Below are 17,861 nucleotides of genomic sequence, written 5' to 3' on the forward strand. Positions count from 1 at the left end.
ACAGACAAAGGGATCAGCATTCTCCCCATTTTACTGCTGGAGAACTAAGATCCAGATGGATGGAAGCCCAGATCCACAAAGGCACTTAAGCACCTAACCCCCGCCTTAAGCACCTATCTCCATGCTTTAGGCTTCCCTGTGATTCGCAGAAGTCTTGCCAAACGATGTAGGTGACCAAACTCACTGGGCACCTAAGTTTCCAGGGTAAAAGTCCCCTCAGTGCTTAAATTTCATCCTCAGGTCCTGTTCAAAATCTCCCATGGGGGAGAGGGAGTGGTACCCACCTTACACATTTTAGGCCAGTGGTTAGTGCGCTCTCTTGGGAGGTGGGAGTCCAGGGTTCAATCCCCTCTCTGTCAGAGGGAGACACAAAGATTTGAGGCGGGGTCTCCCACCTCTCAGGAAAGGGCTTTAATCACCGGATGTGGGGGGGGCTGCCCTAGTCTCTCCTGTCGAAGCTGCTCAAGGGTAGATAGATAATTAATCAGTGGAGCAGGTGGTCTCCCACCACCCGGCTAGAGAGCCATTCTGACTCCTCCTCTTTCTCTGGCCCTGTGACTCGAAGTTCCTCCCTGTTACAAGGCAGGTGGCCTCGCTACCTCCTCCTCCGGCCATTTTGCATGAAGTGAGGTGGGCACCTAACACATTCTTGCAAGGAACAATTTGGGCGCCTGATTCGCCTGCTTCTGGGGGCAAGGTTCCTGCTCCTGGATTGCTCATCAGAGCTAGGCAGCCTGGATTTTAGGAGCCTATCGCTGAGAGCGGGACAGGGATTAGCTCACACCCCTCTGGCCGGCATCTCCCGTCGGCTAGCGTGCCGGCATTGGGAACCACAGCTGAAGGTGCAATCTCTCCCCATTTGTTACCTAGGGAGCCTTGGTGCCTACCTCAGGCTTCGTGTGTTCCTGTGGTTTTTCTAGGCACCTAAGAGTTAAGCGCTGTGGCGCCAAGAACGTCAGAATACCTAAGTGCCTGTGTGAATCTGGGCCGAAGTGACTTGCCCAAGGGCCCACACAGCCAGGAATTGAACCCAGGCCTTCAATCTCAACCCTTTGCCCTCAGCAAGGCCCCGTGGATAGGCCGCTGGAATGGGGGCTCAGGAAACCTTGGGTGAAATCCTGGCCCTATTAAAATCAATAGCAAAGCTCCCTTTGATTTCACTGGAGTGGGTGTTTCACCCTGGATTCTCTCCCAGCTCTGCCACTGACCTCAGGCAAATAGCTTCCCCTCCCCATGCCTCAGTTTCCACACCTGTAAAATGGTGGGAATGATACTGGCCTTCTTTGTAATGTGCTTTGAGGTCCGTGGAGGAAATGCCCATTACTCACCCAAGGTCTCCCTTAGTCCCACTGGACACCCTTGCTGCCTGCAGACATGACCATTTCCATCCTCCCCGCCATCTCACTTCCAGATCAGAGCCATGGGGAGGAGGCATGAGCCCAGTGGTCGGAGCACTGGCTTGGAGGACCCACGTTCCCTTCCCTGCTCTGCCACAGACTTCGTGTGTGACCAAGTGACTTGGCCATGTCACTTAGCTGCTCGGTGCCTCAGTTTCCCACCTGTGAAACACACAGGGACGTTGGGAGGATAAAGATTGTGAGATGCTCAGATACTACATTGATGGGGCAGACAAGTACCTAAGACAGATAGCTAGAGCTGCGGTGCCTTGCAGAGGGAAGCTGCCTGCTCTTCAGCTAAATAAAGACTCTGGTTTCCAGGGCTGTCAATCTAACCCTTTTCACCAGCACTAGGAAATACACACACAAAAATGAAATGAAATCAGGAGACCTCATGACCCCTTCTCGGCAATGTTCCTGCAATCTGTTTGCAGCAATCGATGGGAGGAAGTTAGATGGTAAAACGAAACAGAATAAAATAGCCATCCAGTGACAAGCAAGCGTTTTATAACAGCTAGAATGCAGTGCTCTGATTCCTATCTTTGGCATGTGCTCATTTCACAAAGTATTAACAGGAAGCAGGGATTACATCGCCCGTCGTGTGAGCAGGGAGAGAGGATCCCCCCCGAATGCTGCTAGGGAGATATGGGGGGCAACAAACATGGCTCATTTTCTGGTTGAAGTTGAAGCCAAGGGGTTAGCAGCGCTACATAAGAATGGCCATATGGGGTCAGACCCAAGGTCCATCTAGCCCAGTATCCTGTCATGTGACAGTGGCCAATGCCAGGCGCCCCAGAGGAAATGAACAGAACAGGTCATCATCCAGGGACCCATCCCCTGTCGCCATCAGCCTATGCTGGCCGCAGCAGGTGAGCCAGGGAGGGAGATTGCTTCGTTCCAGCATAGGTTAGTGCTCAGCAGTGGCTGGCATTGCTGACAGTGACGCCTGCCGCTCTGGTCCGGCTGGGGTGGTCCCAGCTCTGGGCACTGCTGCCTGATGCATGGGGCCACAGCACTGCTTAGGTTTGGCCTGGGCACCCTCCCCGCCCCTCATGATGGAGGGGCTGCCGGGCCAGACCTGAGCGAGTGACGTAGCGACCCCCCCCCCCCCCCCGGCACAACACCCGGAGTGGGGAACTGGGCCCAGCCCTGCGGGACGGGAGCCACAGGAGTGGCCATTGCGGGGTGAGTTTTGCACTTGATCGTGTTGTTTCACGTATGCAAAACCACGGGGCTCTAGGAATTGCCATATGGGATCAGACCCGTGGACCATCCTGTCTCTCACGGTGGCCAGTGCCAGATGCCCGGGAGGAACGTGTAAAAAAGAGAACCCCTCTTGTCTACTGACGTGTCTCTTACAAAACTCCTGGCACTGCCTCTGCTCTCTAGGTGGCCCCATTCAAAGAGACTCTGCACCCCCTCACACAGACTAAGTGAAGGCTTCGCCCACCTCATGCAGCCACTCACTGCATTGCCAGCCAGTCACCCAGGCTTATGCGGGAAGAGCAGACCAAGGGAAATGGGACTGCAAGGGATGAGATGATTGCTCTGTGTAGCCATAATGTATTTTCCCCAAGGTGCACTTGCGCAGCTGTTAAATCCACTCCCATCCTCTCCAGCACTTGCCTTCCAGACAGCTTTCATTTTTTAAATGTCTCTTCTGGTCCTCTGATCCCTGAAACCTTCTGGGACCTGGAAACATTGCTTTTCTGGAGGCACATGCAATCAGCTGTCATGGGGTGGGATAACTTTCCCTGCCATTTGTCTCAGGAAAGAGACCAATGGGGGACAGGGAGCCCATGGGTGAATGAATGGTCCGTATCTCGGGTGTTTATATCTAGGCTTGAAAGTTGCTAAATGTCGGTACACGTTGATTTCACCATACACAGACGAAAAAATATTTCCATTAGCCACTGGACTATGCAGCTTCTCCCTACTAAAGGGGCTTGATTTAAGTTAAAATCTCCATCCTTCTGCTTCCTGCTCTTCTGTGCTCTGCTCCCATCGGCTTACCTGACATGCTCAGGGAATGTAACGAGAGGGCGGGAGGATGGCCTGAGAGCCCAGTGAAAGGTTATCCCCATCTGTTTCTGCTGCGACTGACTCCGATTTCCCCAGAGGTCAGAGAATGTTCTGACAGCAAGAGAAGGCTGGGCTTCAAAAGCACTTTCCTTCTCGGACCAGAGCAGCGATGAATAATATGCATTACAATAGTATCTGCCCCAGCATGGAGGGAACGTCTTCACCACGTGGGTGTTGGAATTTGTCTCCAGGAGCTAGCGGTGGGTGACCCCTTCGCTCAGGACATGCGTGGCATCGAGCGCCCGTTATCAAACACAAATAAATCCCTCCTCAGCAGCCCATCTGATTTAGACAGCGCCTCATCGGCCAGGCTGGCCTTTGGATTTTAACCCTCCCCACCCCTCCTTTACTGTTCCTGGGCTCCATCAGGGCGGAACCGACTGCTGAACTCTGGGGTTGCTGGGAGGGGCGCTGAGCAAAAGCCGCTCGACACGTTGCTCCTGAGTATTTGCTCCGATAAAAATGTCAGCTACCGCTGTGCTCGCTGTACACGAATTCGCACCAATTTGAAAGCCGGAAGGGGTCATGGGGGATCATCTCATTTGACCTCAACTGTGGACTAACCGCGTGGTCATCTGCAGGGCCTGGATCTTCATCGCCTGAGTGCAGGGCCAGGTTTTTAAAGCCAGTTAGGAGCCTAAAGAAGCAGACAGGAATCTAGAGGGATTTTTCAGCAGTGCCCAGGCACCCACATTAGATCTCCCCCTAGTCTCTGGTGGTACCTTAAAAGGTCCTGAATATCAGAAAATGCCTGCCCTTTGAAAATCCGGCTCTTCAAGGGGGCCTCACCTTGGGAACCCCAAATTTCTCTCCAGTCACCTTTGGAAACGTAGGCCCTACAGCTTAGCTGACACGTTTGTAAAGGGAATGAGAGGCAAAGCTGGGGCCAGATCCTGAGACACTCGACTCCCAGTCCCTTCCAGATAACGGCTGCCAACGAGGAAAAGCAAGGACGGGATGGAAAAAGGGACTAAGGGAAGACGAGAGGGGCATGGGAGCAGGGAACAGCGGAGCGCCACTAGCTGATCTGCACTGTCACTCAGCATAAGGTTCTGGGAGCGTTTCACATCGGAGCAGAGATTTATCTCCCAGACTCTCCCTGTGTGTGTCTCTCTCTAATTCTTAAATATCGCTGGTTATTTTACTAAACGTCTCTTAATAGGCACGCCATAAATGTTGTCACAGATACAGGAGGGAGAGTGATGGAGGTATTCAGAATAATGAAGCGTGGAGTTAAGAAGGATCCGTCGCTCATCTGCTTGCCCAGCCTCGGGCTGCCAGGTTGCTGGGGGAGGGAGGTGGGGGCCGCTCATTGGAATGGATTGGCAAACCAGGCAGAACCGATAAAACAGGGGTTACGTCTTTACGCGCCCTCTAATTAATCTGCAGGATTCCCTCCTACAGGGACCGGAGTTGAGCAATTTAGAGGACTTTAAAATGGGACTGGAGTGGTGGAGACAGGGCTAATTGGTACCACTCTGACAGCTTTGCTGAGAGAAGTGAGTTACTGGTGGAAAGGCTGGTGCGGGGCGGCGGGGGGGAGACACAGGCGTCGTGCTTCTGGACATGAGTTTAATGCTTGTGTGTGTGTGGTGGCAGGTCAGGGTGGAAGTTCCCCATTTCCCCCCGTACCCCTGATTAAGATCCAGTGTGACAATGTCTGTGTGTGTGGGAGAGAGGGTATCGCCTTCCCCTGAGGCATCAGCTGTGGGTCAGCACAGTAGCAGGATGAGAGGAGAAGCAGCCGGGGCTGGGGTGGGATCGGGGGGTGCTCGTCTGGGACTCGGGAGACTCTGGTTTGAGTTTGTGCGCCGATCCAGGCTTCCTCTTATGATCTCGGCTGAGTTACTTAGGGCTTGTTTTCGGTACTAAACCCCTGCGTTTCTTACCTTGGGGTAAGTAGCATCCTTTGGGGAAAGCAGGCTCTTTAGCTGCACGGTGCGGTGACCTCAGCCAGGGCAGCCCCCGGTGAGGGAACGGAGCTGACCCCGGGCGAGCTTACTAAGTGCTTTGTCCTCACTGTGTTTTTACCTCAGGGTACCTCGCGTGTGTTAGTGACCCCAAGGTAGCCAGCGCCGCTTTTATTAGCAGTGCGGACAAGCCTCGCATCTCCCTGGGCCTCTGGGTAGGTCTGCACTGCAAAGAAACTCCCCTTGTGCCGAGTCTCTGAGCCCGGTTCGATTGACTCCAGCTCCTGGGGCTTGGGCTCCAGGGCTAACCATAGCAGTGTAGATGCTCAGGCTGGAGCCCGGCTCTGAAACCCGGCCAGCGGGAAGGGTCTCGGACCCTGGACTCCAGCCCGACCCAAACGTCTCCACTACTATTGTTAGCCCGGAAGCCTGAGTCCCGGGAGCCCAAGTCAATTGACCCCCACACTCTGAGCCTCTTTGCAGTGCAGACCTACCCCCAGTTCCCCAGCTGGATTGAGATAATAGCGCTTCCCCGCCTGAGGGGGTTTGTGAGGTTAAACACATTGAAGGTTGCGAGGTGCTGGGGGCCAGCTCGCTACCGCCACGAATCTCTGGCGCAATCCGAGCCCTTTGTGAGCTGCGGGGGGTGAGCGGCACCGAAGTGCCGAGAGTGCTGAAGTTCTTGTTCGGGTGAGCACGGACTACGAGCGGGGCGGCTGTACCGCCCTGCCCCCGCGGTGTAGCTGGGACTCTTTCCAGAGAAGTACGCCACAGAAGTGTCAGCCTTGTGTTGTCACTGCCTTGTGATGCAATCACAGCCTCTGTCAGTGCCATGGGCTGGGGTGGTTAAACACACTGGGCAGCTCTTCTCATTGTACCATGAGAACACTTTGAAGTAAGATCTCAGAGCACGTCACTCAGCCGAGTCACTAACGTTATCGCCGTTTTACACATGGGGAAACTGAGGCACAGAGCGATACTCCCTGTCTATCTAAGTACTTAACAGGTGTTACAGGTTGGGCAACCAAAACCAGAGGCACCCAAAATCAGCAGGTCACTTTTGGAAAAGTTGGCCAGAGACCCGTAGCGAATCTCTGGCAGAATCAGGACCTAGAACCTAAATTAGGAGGCTCTCAGGACATTTCATAAGTCAAAGCAATGCATCCATTTAATCCTGTTACACATTAAACACTGGTGCAGTGGGATGGAGGTGACCTGTGCCCTCCTTCGCTGCTTCCTAGCTTCTTTAAACCCACAGACCTGGGAAACACTGTGACCCTTAATCCCAGGACCTGAGCGTCTCCAGCGTTTGATGGTGGTAGCAGCAGGAGCTCTGTGGGTGCACGGGGCCTGAGGCAATTCCAAATATACTGGCCCTTCGGACTTCCCGTTTAAACCTCGCGACTTTATTCCCACTGCCCGTCGCAATGTCGAGGAAACCCAGAGGAGGGTAGTGTGAGTGCAACGCTTTGAAGTCCTGATAGCCGTGCAGTGGTTTTCAGTAGCCTCAGGCCCCCCCCGTGTCACTGTAAATAGTCCTGAAAAATCCCAGGTGCTCTAGGGCATTTTGAAAAGCAAGGAGACCTCTGTGTAACCGATACACAGCGCACTCCCTCGCAAAGCGCTGGGATGGGAGTCTCACGAACCTCGGGATTTTTTCCATTCCTGAGCAGATTGCTTGTTTGATCTGGAAGATTTCGCTGTCAGGGCCAATTAGAAGCAGCTATTTAACACAGGCCTGTCTTCTCCCCTACTCCCTGCAGCTTCACCACTCTTCTTCCCTCCATCCCCCTGGCTGGCGGGAGGGTATGGTTGCAGCATGCAGAAGAAGAAAGCTCCTGTCTGTAGTTCCCAGGTGCTGATTAATTTCAAAAGGCGGGCTTTTGTTTGTTTCACTGCGTGTTTTGTTAACCCCTTCGGCATCTCAGTGGTTGGAAGGCTTTGCGGATTGGCTCCTGACCCTGTTTACATTATGCCTCCATTTCCCTTACTTGGTTTTGTTCCTTCAGCAATGCATTTTAATTCACATCCTGTGATAGGGGTGTCTGCAGGTGGGTGCAGTCCCTCTCCTGATTAGAGCCATGGAGACCATGTGGTAGTTCTCTCCCCTGATTGTGTTCCAGTGAGGGTGCTCCTTTATGAGAGTGCCTGAGTGTTAATCATTTGGTAGCGGTCAGTTTCATTTTGTAACTCTGGAATATGCAATCTGTGGAACTCACTGCTGCATGAGGTGAACAGCTCAGATTCAAGACCAAGTGGAACAGAATCCGAGATCCCATCAGTGAGATGGAAACAGAAAGGTGCTCACATTCCCCATGCTTTCACGGCACAAGTTGTCAAAGGAGGTCAGGAAGAATGGCACTGTGTCTTGCAATTAGGTGTGCTGTTAATACCTTCCTCTGCAGCACACTGCATTGGTCATTGCCAGAGACAGGGCACCAGCTCAGGTAAACAAAGAGCATATTCTGATTTATCTGGCTATAGGATTAGATGGATGATTAGTCTACTCAGAAGTAACCATTCCTGATGGGCGTTACAGTGAGAGAGGCCAGGTGGGAAAGTTGAGGAGACTTGGGAGACTTCAAATAGCTGGATGTGGACAGCTGATTTGGAATTCTGCTCAAGAATTGCCTCTGCTTATTCTCCATTGCTACCTCCCAAGGCATCCAGAGCTGTCATGGAGCAGGGATCCTGCCCCAGTGATGGACAGAGCGCAGAGCAGTGCAACGTCTTGCATTTCCATTGCACAACCATGGGCCAAGCTAGTTTAGGGTGAATGTGATCGAGGGGGAGAGTGGAGACACGGGACGGTCAGCTCGCCTGCATTTGGAGACCGATGCCCAAGGATTCACTCCATCTGGGCTGCGTTCACTGCCTACCCCTCGCCCCAGAGGAGCAAGGAGTGAGGAAGAAATGTGTGGGGAGAGGACCTGAGATGGCTGTAGGTACAGAGTGGGGAGGGATCATGGGACACAGAAAATACTGAAGCTAAAAATCAATGGGGAGCGATATCTCTGAATCAGAAAAACCTCCAGTCCTGACTTGTGGCCTGCTCCACACCACCAGCTTTCTGACCCTGCACGGCTTCTGCGGAGAGGCTGCCAACTGGACCGGGGACAAACTAGACTCAACCTCCAGACTCCCGTTGTGACCTGAAACAAATGGGAACACCCAGTCTATCTCCTTCCCCGTGATGAGCCAGGCTGGATAGGAGAACAGCTGCATGTCCCATGGGTCACCGAGGAGCAGGTGCTGCATGGGCATTAGCCAATCTCTGCTGGCTGCTCAGAGATGAGTACGTTCTCCCCAGCACCAACCCATGGGACTCTAGATCGTCTAGCAGCACCACACCGGGCACTGCCCTATCATGTGGGCTGCCCTGCTGCTCCCTTCTCCTCTATCCTGACTCAACACGCCTGCATGGAAAGAGGAGTGATGGGTCCATCCCTCTGCACTGGTGTCCCTGCCCTCCCTTGAAGCAGAGACAGCCCCCACCCAGCAGCTAAGCCTCCCACTGCTGCTGTAACCAAAAACGCTGAGTACCTTTATAAGCACCTGCTCCGCAAGCCAGACTCAGGCTGTGTAACTAATGTGGGGTCATGTGTCACCTTTCCAAGCAATCCCTCGGAGTCGCTGTCTGGGCGACAATTAATCCTGAGATTCACCTTGAGAGAAGATAGCAGGTGCAATTCAGCCTGATCCTCCCACCTGAAGCCTCCCCACATCACACACTGGACCTGTTGGCCTTAAAGAGATAGGACCCCTTTCTTTTATTTTTCTCCTTTAGATCTGTTGGCATCAAGATATATCGGGGGCAGGGAACGATTAACTGTCCAGGTTGCTGGACAATTCAAAACACTGCACACTGATCTCATCAGCATTTCTGGTAAACCTCCCATTGATGTCAATGGGAGCAAAGCAATGCCAAGGGCTTTTGAAATGCTACATGTACAGCAGGAACAGGTTTCATTCTGCCGGCGCTGCTGTAAATCCATGGAACTCAGTGCTGTGGAGGTGCAAGATCAGAATGGCCCGAGTCTTAGTGTGGTGGTTGACACGCCAGGGATCAAATCAGGCACCTCGTGCTCTTTAAGCAGGTGTGGCAGAAAGTGATAACCATTTTTATACAATTGTGGTGGACAGCATCAATGATTATTTTTCTATTTTTATTGATTTACATGTTCACAGTTGCAGGAAAGCATTGGAAGGCTGACAATCGGGGAGATCAGATAATTATTTAATGATAGTAGATGCTGAGATTCAAAAAGTTAAAGCTTTCTAACCTCTAAAACACAAATATTGGACGTCGCCTGTCAGAATATACAAAGTAAACGTCCCTAACTCAAACATTAGTAAGTTCTCGAGCAGCATTTTCCTTACTTTGCCTTTTTGTAAATTTTAATTTTTTTCTGGTTTGGGTGTGTGTGATGAAATTGACATTTACTGACATTCCCTGATAAAAATTGAATCCTTCCAAGTCTACCTACAAACCTGACTCAATTTGCACTATAGAGCCTGGCTCTTAAGCTGAATGCCGTAACAGTCCCAGAGCCTCTGTGAATAGGACCTAGACAGGAACATGTAACACACACACACTGATTGGGCGTTATGCTGCCAACTTGTGTAGCCATTTAAACCAGTGCAAAGAGGTGTAAAACGCAGCGTCGCTGACTCTCGTGATTTGATCACAAATCTTACGATAGCTGGTGTTTTACTTACGGTCCCAGCTCTGGGAGTTATGTGATTACACGAGCCTCTCAGCTTTCAAGAAAAAAAAAAGTAACTTGCTCGCCCTCCTGTTTGCGGAGGAAAGCTTCAGAACAGGGCCCCACCGTAAGCCGATCTCATGATTTTGAGGGCCTGACTCGTGCTATTTTTTGAACATTTGGTGTTGGCGATGCTGAGAACGTTAACCCCCCTCGTGTGGGTGAGGGGCAAATCATTTATAATTATTCTTTGCATTACCAGGCCCACGTCGCGCCAGGCGCTGTACAAACACAGAATGAAAAGATGGCTGCTGCCTAAGAGGCTTGCAATCTAAAGAGGCATCAGATGGAAACTGATAAGGGAGTACAAGGGAACAGTGAGACACGTGGCAGGCCATAGTCTCTGCACAGCAGCAGTTGTGTTTCGCACCCCTGGCACTGGTGTAAATGACTTCCCCACAGGCAGGGCAGAGGGAAATCAGGCTCAATGATTTCCCCTTGAGGATGTGATCGTGTCTGCAGGAGGAGGAGGGAGAGGAGTGAATAGAGGGTGGGCACGTGGAAGCCAGTCCGTATTTCCATCCCCACTTGGGACCAGTTTCCCAGCTCACTTAGGCCTGCGCCCACTTCCCAGCCCTGCCTTGGCTCATGTTGTGTTTCTCTTCCTCCGTTATTTCACAGGCTACCTGACTGTCAGCATTGAGCCGCTCCCGCCTGTGGTGGTCGGGGATGCCGTGACTTTGAAATGTAACTTCAAGACGGATGGCAGGATGCGGGAGATAGTCTGGTACCGGGTAAGTGACCGCCCGTTAACCCTCCTGTGACAGGGACAGGGTCAGGCAGGCTGTTCTTCCAGTGCATGATGCGAGGCCAGAGCCGTGCAGCTGAGGGATGTCAGAGGAAACTGTCAAGAGGTTTCTCGGTGATGGAAGCATCGATTACCCAGCCATAGCCGCCTGGTCCGATCTAAAAGGGGAAAAGGGGATGAGACGGGAAGTCTTGGGTTGGCTTTGTTTTGCTTTTAAATGAATGGCAAAGAAGTAGCAGTGAGATTGTTCCCAGGGCCCTTCTGACACTCACTCCAGTAGTTTTGTGATGCTCCCTTGGTGGGTTTTGGCAGTTTAACTAACAGGGCCTTGCAAAGAAAGGGAAAAAGCGGTGGCTGTTTATGTCTGCTGGCCACGGTGGTGTCTGTAAGATTATTGCTAAGGACAGGCCCTGTGGTATCAGGGCTGTTTGGAGCTGGGGCTCCTGTTAGCCCCACTGGAGAGAGGAGACTTCTTTGCAAAGCATAGATCTGGCTTCCAGAGTTCGGGGGGTCTGGATCTGGCATTGTACAGCTAGGGGCCAACTGCAAAGCTCTGATTTGGCTTGGAACTTTCCCAGTTTTTGGATCTGGGAGTTTCCGTCCAGCCATTCCATAGTTCCCAATGTACACAAGTGTGGCCTTTCATCCCAAAAAAGTCTTAAACCAGCCATTGCATGTTATTTCCATGCTGGGGCAGTCGGCTGCCAAAGTATGCTCCTCTCGGGAGCTGGAAATGTATACCATAATGCCACGTCCAGGCCAGACACAATGTCAGTGGGGTCAGAGGCAGCTAGGAGTGACAAAGACAGACTTGCACTGTGCCCAGGGAACATGATCCTGCTGTCTTGTTGGGCCAAAGTGACCTCTCTTCAAGGAGAGGGCAGCCAGGTCAGCGCTGGGCAGAATCATGGGTGAAGGCTGGGGTAGGTCTGAATTGGGAGCAAAAGCCAATCTGGTGCCTGTAACTCTACCCAGGCGAGCACCAGCCAGAATGGGTCGTTTGCGTTCTTGACGACTTCACCCATCTCGCTTTGCCTGTGTTTGAAGGGAAATCAAACTTGGTGTTTATCTGACTTTCCCTGCGAATGGGTGGGGTGACAGCAGAGAGCATCTCTGGCTGGGGGATGAAACAGAGGGCTCGCACAAGCAGGCAAAGCGCTGTGTGTCGGTGCTATTTAAAACATGAAATCAGTGCATCGTAATGACACGTCAGAGGTGCCGCAGCGTGTGTTAAATGGACTGAGACGCATTTGAAACCTGGGGTGAGGGATCTCACTTGCACAGATTGCACAATGCATGGCAAGCCGCGTCCTCCTAATCAGTGGACAAATCTGGTGCCCATGGAAGCGAGGGACTAAGTGCAACCCAGAGTAAACCAGGCTTTGTGCAGGGCAGTGCTAGGCCAACTTCTTTCACAGAGGTCTTCCAGTGCACCTCAGTGCTGAGGTGCTATTCCAGTCGTAGGTCCCCACCCAGCTCTGCCAATACCCCTCAGCCTCCACTCCGCTGCACTGGAATTCACAGCTCTGCCAACACGCCTTGCTCCTTAATCTCAGCCCCCTGTATTGTACAGGCTGCAGCTTCCCCTGCTGTACAGGTTACTCATGTATCTCAACCTGTTAACACGTAGTCCTGGGAGGCTGTGCGTTAATGGGGGAGCCCCTCAAACAACCAGCCAGTTGTGCCAGATGACGTCCATGTGGTGCCCAGCCCAGGTGTATGGAGGTGAAAGGTGGGTGCACTAGCCCTGGTACTACTTAGCTCCCCAAACACTTAACAGACAAACCCGTTTAGGTTCACCCATGGGGCAGCTTTATTAGCTTCAGGAGAGCTCCACCAGCCTTGAATTTAGCCCACAGTCCTTTAATTCCCCAGAAGCTTTTCCCTAACGTGCATCCCTCCCTCCCCTGGCTGCTATCTTCAAAGAGGCCATGGTGGCTGCGCACGAGGAAATCCGTCTGGCCAGGAGTTTCAGAGGTGCAGAGGAGACGGGGATAGGAGTGCTGTGTTTTGCATTGTGGCAGGGAGGATCCCGAGACTTGAGCAGGAAATACTGGAACAGACCCTGCCTTGTCCCTTCAAGGTCTGGGAAGCTATTCTCCCTTTTCCAGCGTTGTTTGCATAGATGCGTGCTACAGTAGAGAGAGAAATCATCATTGTGTGTGTGTGTGTGTGTGTGTGAGAGAGAGAGAGAGAGAGAAATCCACCTGTGGGTGTGAGAGCATGGATCAGATATGTGGATGTGCTACTCCTGCGGGGGGGGGGATTCTGCGCTACTACGCATGTGCAGAATTCATGTCCCTGCAGATTTCTTTGCTTCCCCACAGCAAAATGACTTTCTGAGTGGGAAGCAAAGGGAAGCCACAAGAGCGGTCATGCGACTCTCCCCAAAAATATGTTTTGGGTGCCCAGGACAGCCGACAGAGAGGTAAATCACTGTGGGGCAGGAGGCAGGACTGGGGAAGACCGAGCTGGTGGCTCCTATCCTGTGCCGGCCTCATCTGCTAGTCCAGCTGGGCTGGGGAGGACGAGACTTTCTCTTCCTCTGCATAGTGGCGCAGAATGCCCTCAGGAGTAATGTGCTGATGATTCATGCATATGGGAGATAATCTAGATATTAGTTATATTAGATATTATCAAGATGGGAATCTTTCCAATAATTTCAGGGAGCTTTGGATCATGTCCTTGGAGAGCAGGTGTGAGCCAGGAGGCAGGATCAAGTTTCTTATTAGCAAATTTAGTGCCTATCACGGAGCGCAGATGCACCCGGCAGCGCCTCCTGCTGGTCGTCTTCGGGGAAATAGCATCCAGCCTCCGGAGCGCCTCCTTCAGACCGGTGTCTCGCCGGACCACAGTGCCCTTGTCTTGGGTGCCCCCTGGCAGTACCCCCACAGTTCTGGGTCTCCCCCTCCCAAGGGAACCCCCACCCACTATCCCCACCTCGCCTCAGTCTTAGGCTACTGCCAGTCACCAACTAGCCCCCGCTCGCTGGGGCAGACTCCAGTATAAGCCACTCATCACAGGCGAGGGGGTTTGGACCTGCTGCCTCTGCCTACCCGTGGCTGCCCCCGTAACCCTGTACCTAATAGGCCTTCCCAGGCCTGCAGCCTGGGACTTTCCTAGGTCCGAGCTCCCCGGCTCCCTGGGCCTTCCCCAGCCCTGCTCCCTATCTAGGTACTTTCTCAGACCTTGCAGCCAGGTCCCTCTCTCTCCAAGCTAGCGAGAGTGTCTACTGAACTTCTGGCTCAAAGCCTTTATAGAGCCAGCTGGGCCCTGATTGGGGTGTGGCCCCCAGCTGCTGCCACTTCCCCCAATCAGCCGGGGTTTTACTTCCTTCAGCTTTTCCAACTCCTTCAGGGCTGGAGCGGGTGCTCACGGGATGGACAGCCCTGAAAAGCTACGTCCTTGATTTATCCACAGAACAGGGACAGCACGAGCAGTCGCAATGCACTCCCCCTCCCCACCCACGCCAATGTGCTTGGAGCCCAACCTGCAGGGACCACATGGAAAAGGCAGAGATGGTTTCTAAGGTGTGAACCGGAGCCAGTGGATTTGCACCAGCTGAGGACCTGGCCCTACAGATCTTTAATCCAATCTGTAACTTAATTTCTGATGGTCCATTTACTGCAATCCAGACACCCAGCGACGAATGAGTGACCCCTCCCCTTCCTTCCGCCTCTTCTTTTGTTCCCTTCTTTTTTCCATGGATCTTTCCACGGTGGATGCTGAAAGCTCCAGCCGCAGTCTCCTACTCACTTAAAAATGAATGATGCTCTTGAGTGAGCTGGTGCAGAGATGCAGGGGCTGTGGAGTTATATTTACACAATTTGTAAATCATTCTGACAAGGTTTTTCTGCAAGATGCTGGCACCAGTCGTGCAGGGCAGCTTCGTCACTTGTTTGGTTTGTTTTAAAGACGCAAGAAGGGCCCTTCCTTGTGGCAGCCCAGCTTCACACCAGCCTGGGATCAGGCCCATTGCTGTGTATATCTCCAATCAAATTGTAGGTTCACATTGCTTCCACCAGACCAGAGTGGCCCAGAAACAAACTATTTTCCTGCTTTCCAAGCATTTTGCACAGGTGGAAGATACCAGCATGGGTTTCTTCTCCTCCCTGCCACAAAGGTTAAGGGACCTGCCAAAAACCACAACAGAGCAAGTACCAAGATTAGAACTCATAGCCCCGAGCCTCTTGCTCATTGCACTCGACAGAGCTGCCCTCCGCACTTCTCAGCCACCCGGCAGGAAAGGTATGTGGGGTAGAACATGCTCTAAAGGCCTGCATCCCTAGTCAAGAAAGCACGTTTGATTTTAAGCATGTGCTAAAGTCCCATTGAAGTCAATGAGATTTTAGCATGTGTCTAAGTATTCATCTAGAGCTGCCTCTTGTGTATCACGACGGCATGGTCCATGGGTCCATAAAGGGGTCTGGTAGGATCCTATGCAGTGAAGTGGATAAGGCTCTATAAGGGTATATCTACGTTGCACCCTAAGTCTGGATCTGTGGAACCCGAGCTCCTAGACTCCATGTCTCCAGGGATGGCTCCGCACTTGAGCGTCCACACTGCAGTGTGAACCTGGGTTTACAATTGCTAGCCTCAGGGCTCGCAGCCATGCTAACATCCACACTGCACCGCACAGTCCTTCTGACTCAGGTCTCTGGCTTGACCTGCATCCACACTGCAAAATGACAGGGCTTGGACTCAGGCTCTGACCCACCCCCTGACCAGATCATAGGCCCTGGTTCCTGAGCATTTGCTGACCCAAGTCAGACTGATTTGTGGGTGGACAGAAATGGGGCTTGGGCTCAAACCTGAGCCAGGGCTTAGTGTGCAGTGTAGACATAACCCGAGAAACCGTAAACAGGTGACCGACTAGAGGACTCTGCTTTGATTGGCCTTTTCTCTGAGCTAGGAAAAACAGCATCACAAGGGAGTGATGCAGCTTTGGAGGCCCAGGGATGATCTTTACTCTCTGGATTTAAATGACTGTCAGGAGACGTGTGAACAGCAGCTGCCACCCGGAAAAAGGGGGAGCGTTCAGAGATAAAAATAAAAGCTGGGTTATTTCCTTCCACCTCCTCTCTCGATGGCTGTTCAAAACGAAGAGTGTAATTTGCTTGGCCACCCCAGCACATCATCTTATCACCAAGGGCTGGAACGCGTCTCCGAATGGGGAGGATTATGCAAATAGAAAATCAGCTCTGAAGAAAGTGGGCTAATCCAATATTACAGAGCAGGGCTGCAACTGAGCGGAAAAGGGAAACAAAATGAGGAAAAGAGAATGGAGCGGGGGCCGGGGTCAAGAACTCACCAAGGGTTAAATGCCCCTCTGTGCAAAAGGCCAGAACTGACGCACCAGTAAAGCCCTCAAGCAATGCACAGGTCCAGTGCTGCACCCTTGGCACGGGGCAAATGTCACCCAAACGGGGTGGACATGATGGAATAACGGTGAGAGAGACTTGCTTGGCCAGCAGGACTTTTCTAACGCCCTAATTCTGAGCCCCGCTTATGCCCCGTGCTGTGCAACAGCTCCCATCACAGGGCTGCTCCATAGCACTCTGCTGCAGAAAGGGATTGCAGCCAGCCACTATCCCCAATGCAGGTGCTGAAGCCCCAGCTTATCTCACTGACTGAGATGAGTCAGTATTGGGAGAAGAGTCCTCAGAAAGTTGCGGGGGGAGGGAGTACTCCCTGGGGGTTCTGCCCTCTCTGTGAGATTCCCCCTGCAGATGTCTGTATATTTACAGAACGGGCTATGCTGTCAGATGCACCTTTTTACGGCTATAATTGAGTTGAAAATAGGTGTATTTAACACCAGGTTTAACGGCATCTGTTTTTGAAGAGACACAGCTAGAGCGGTGCAAAATCTGAGCACAGACCAGCGTGAATTCAGCTGCACGGCAATGCTGTGACCTGTTCAATAAATGCGTCTTTCCACCCCAAAGGAGGCTGTATTCCAGTGGCTGATACAGTTTTGATATCGCTTTCAGCTTGGGATGAAAGGTGCTCCAGAAGGGCAAGACAGAGCTATGTTATGATCGAAGGATATTAGCCATGCTTTGAAATCTCTCTTAAGGACTTTAGAAACCCTTTTCACACTCTAACAATGTAATATGATCAATACAAATGGTCTTACACATATACACAAAAGCCAGTGACTATGTATATGAAAAAGGATTGGAAAATATCTTTGTACCAAACAGAATTATATACTTGGTAAAGAATAGCTTAAAGGTACAGAGCCCATTATTAGTGGAGCTTTGAACAATGAGGAGGTATCAAGGAAAAAAAAATCCTACAGGAAGAACTCCTATTTCATCAGATGTCACCAGCCCAATTAGCCATCTCTGTCCCCCGCCCCTCCTTTGCCGGCAAACATACCACTAAAGAGCTGGGTTTTCAGACCCAGGGAAACTTTTAGTTGGCCAAGCTTCCTCTGATGAAGCCACTTCCCCCACTGTGTTTTTCATGTTCAGTCACAGAAAGTCTGCCAAGTGCTACCTGCGGGTGTTGGAAGGATTCAAAGAGTATGCGACAGCTGCAAAGTTTCTGAAAAAGTGGGTCAGGAGATGAATTGCATCCAGATCTCAGCACCCTTCCTAGTCTCTCTCTGTTGTAAGCCATTTCACTTTGCCCTTAACCAGTTTCCCAATAGGTGGTGCCCAGGTTCAAGAGATGGAGCTGCCCCAAATCTAAGCCACAATCAATACTGTCAACTTTCAGTCTCCAATGGGATAACAATATGCAGCTGTTAGGATAATCCCAGGGACATTCCAGATGGGCAGAGGATTTATTTTGTTTCACAAGTATTCACTAGTGACATCATTTTCACAAGCATTGGTGAATATCACTCCGGGCAACATTGTAGCAATGCTACTGTGGCCTCCGTGGTAAAAATGGAACGAGGATCTGCATTCTCAGGGGAAAAGCTCGGGATCGTTTCCAAATGTACCGTGGT

General features: G+C 51.9%; 1 protein-coding gene across 2 annotated transcripts in view; it reads left to right on the top strand.

The window, feature by feature from the left end:
* The window catches only part of IGSF21 (immunoglobin superfamily member 21), a 267,027-nt gene that overhangs the window by 97,000 nt on the left and 152,166 nt on the right, over positions 1 to 17,861 (top strand). For both annotated transcript variants that reach the window (XM_048824717.2, XM_048824716.2), the window contains exon 2: positions 10,777 to 10,889. In XM_048824717.2, coding sequence (XP_048680674.1) covers positions 10,866 to 10,889 — 24 coding nt within the window. In that variant the 5' untranslated portion in view covers positions 10,777 to 10,865. The remainder of the gene's footprint in view (positions 1 to 10,776; positions 10,890 to 17,861) is intronic.

This window comes from Caretta caretta, chromosome 18 (genome assembly GCF_965140235.1).
Source record: "Caretta caretta isolate rCarCar2 chromosome 18, rCarCar1.hap1, whole genome shotgun sequence".
In the NCBI taxonomy this organism is placed as follows: domain Eukaryota; kingdom Metazoa; phylum Chordata; order Testudines; family Cheloniidae; genus Caretta; species Caretta caretta.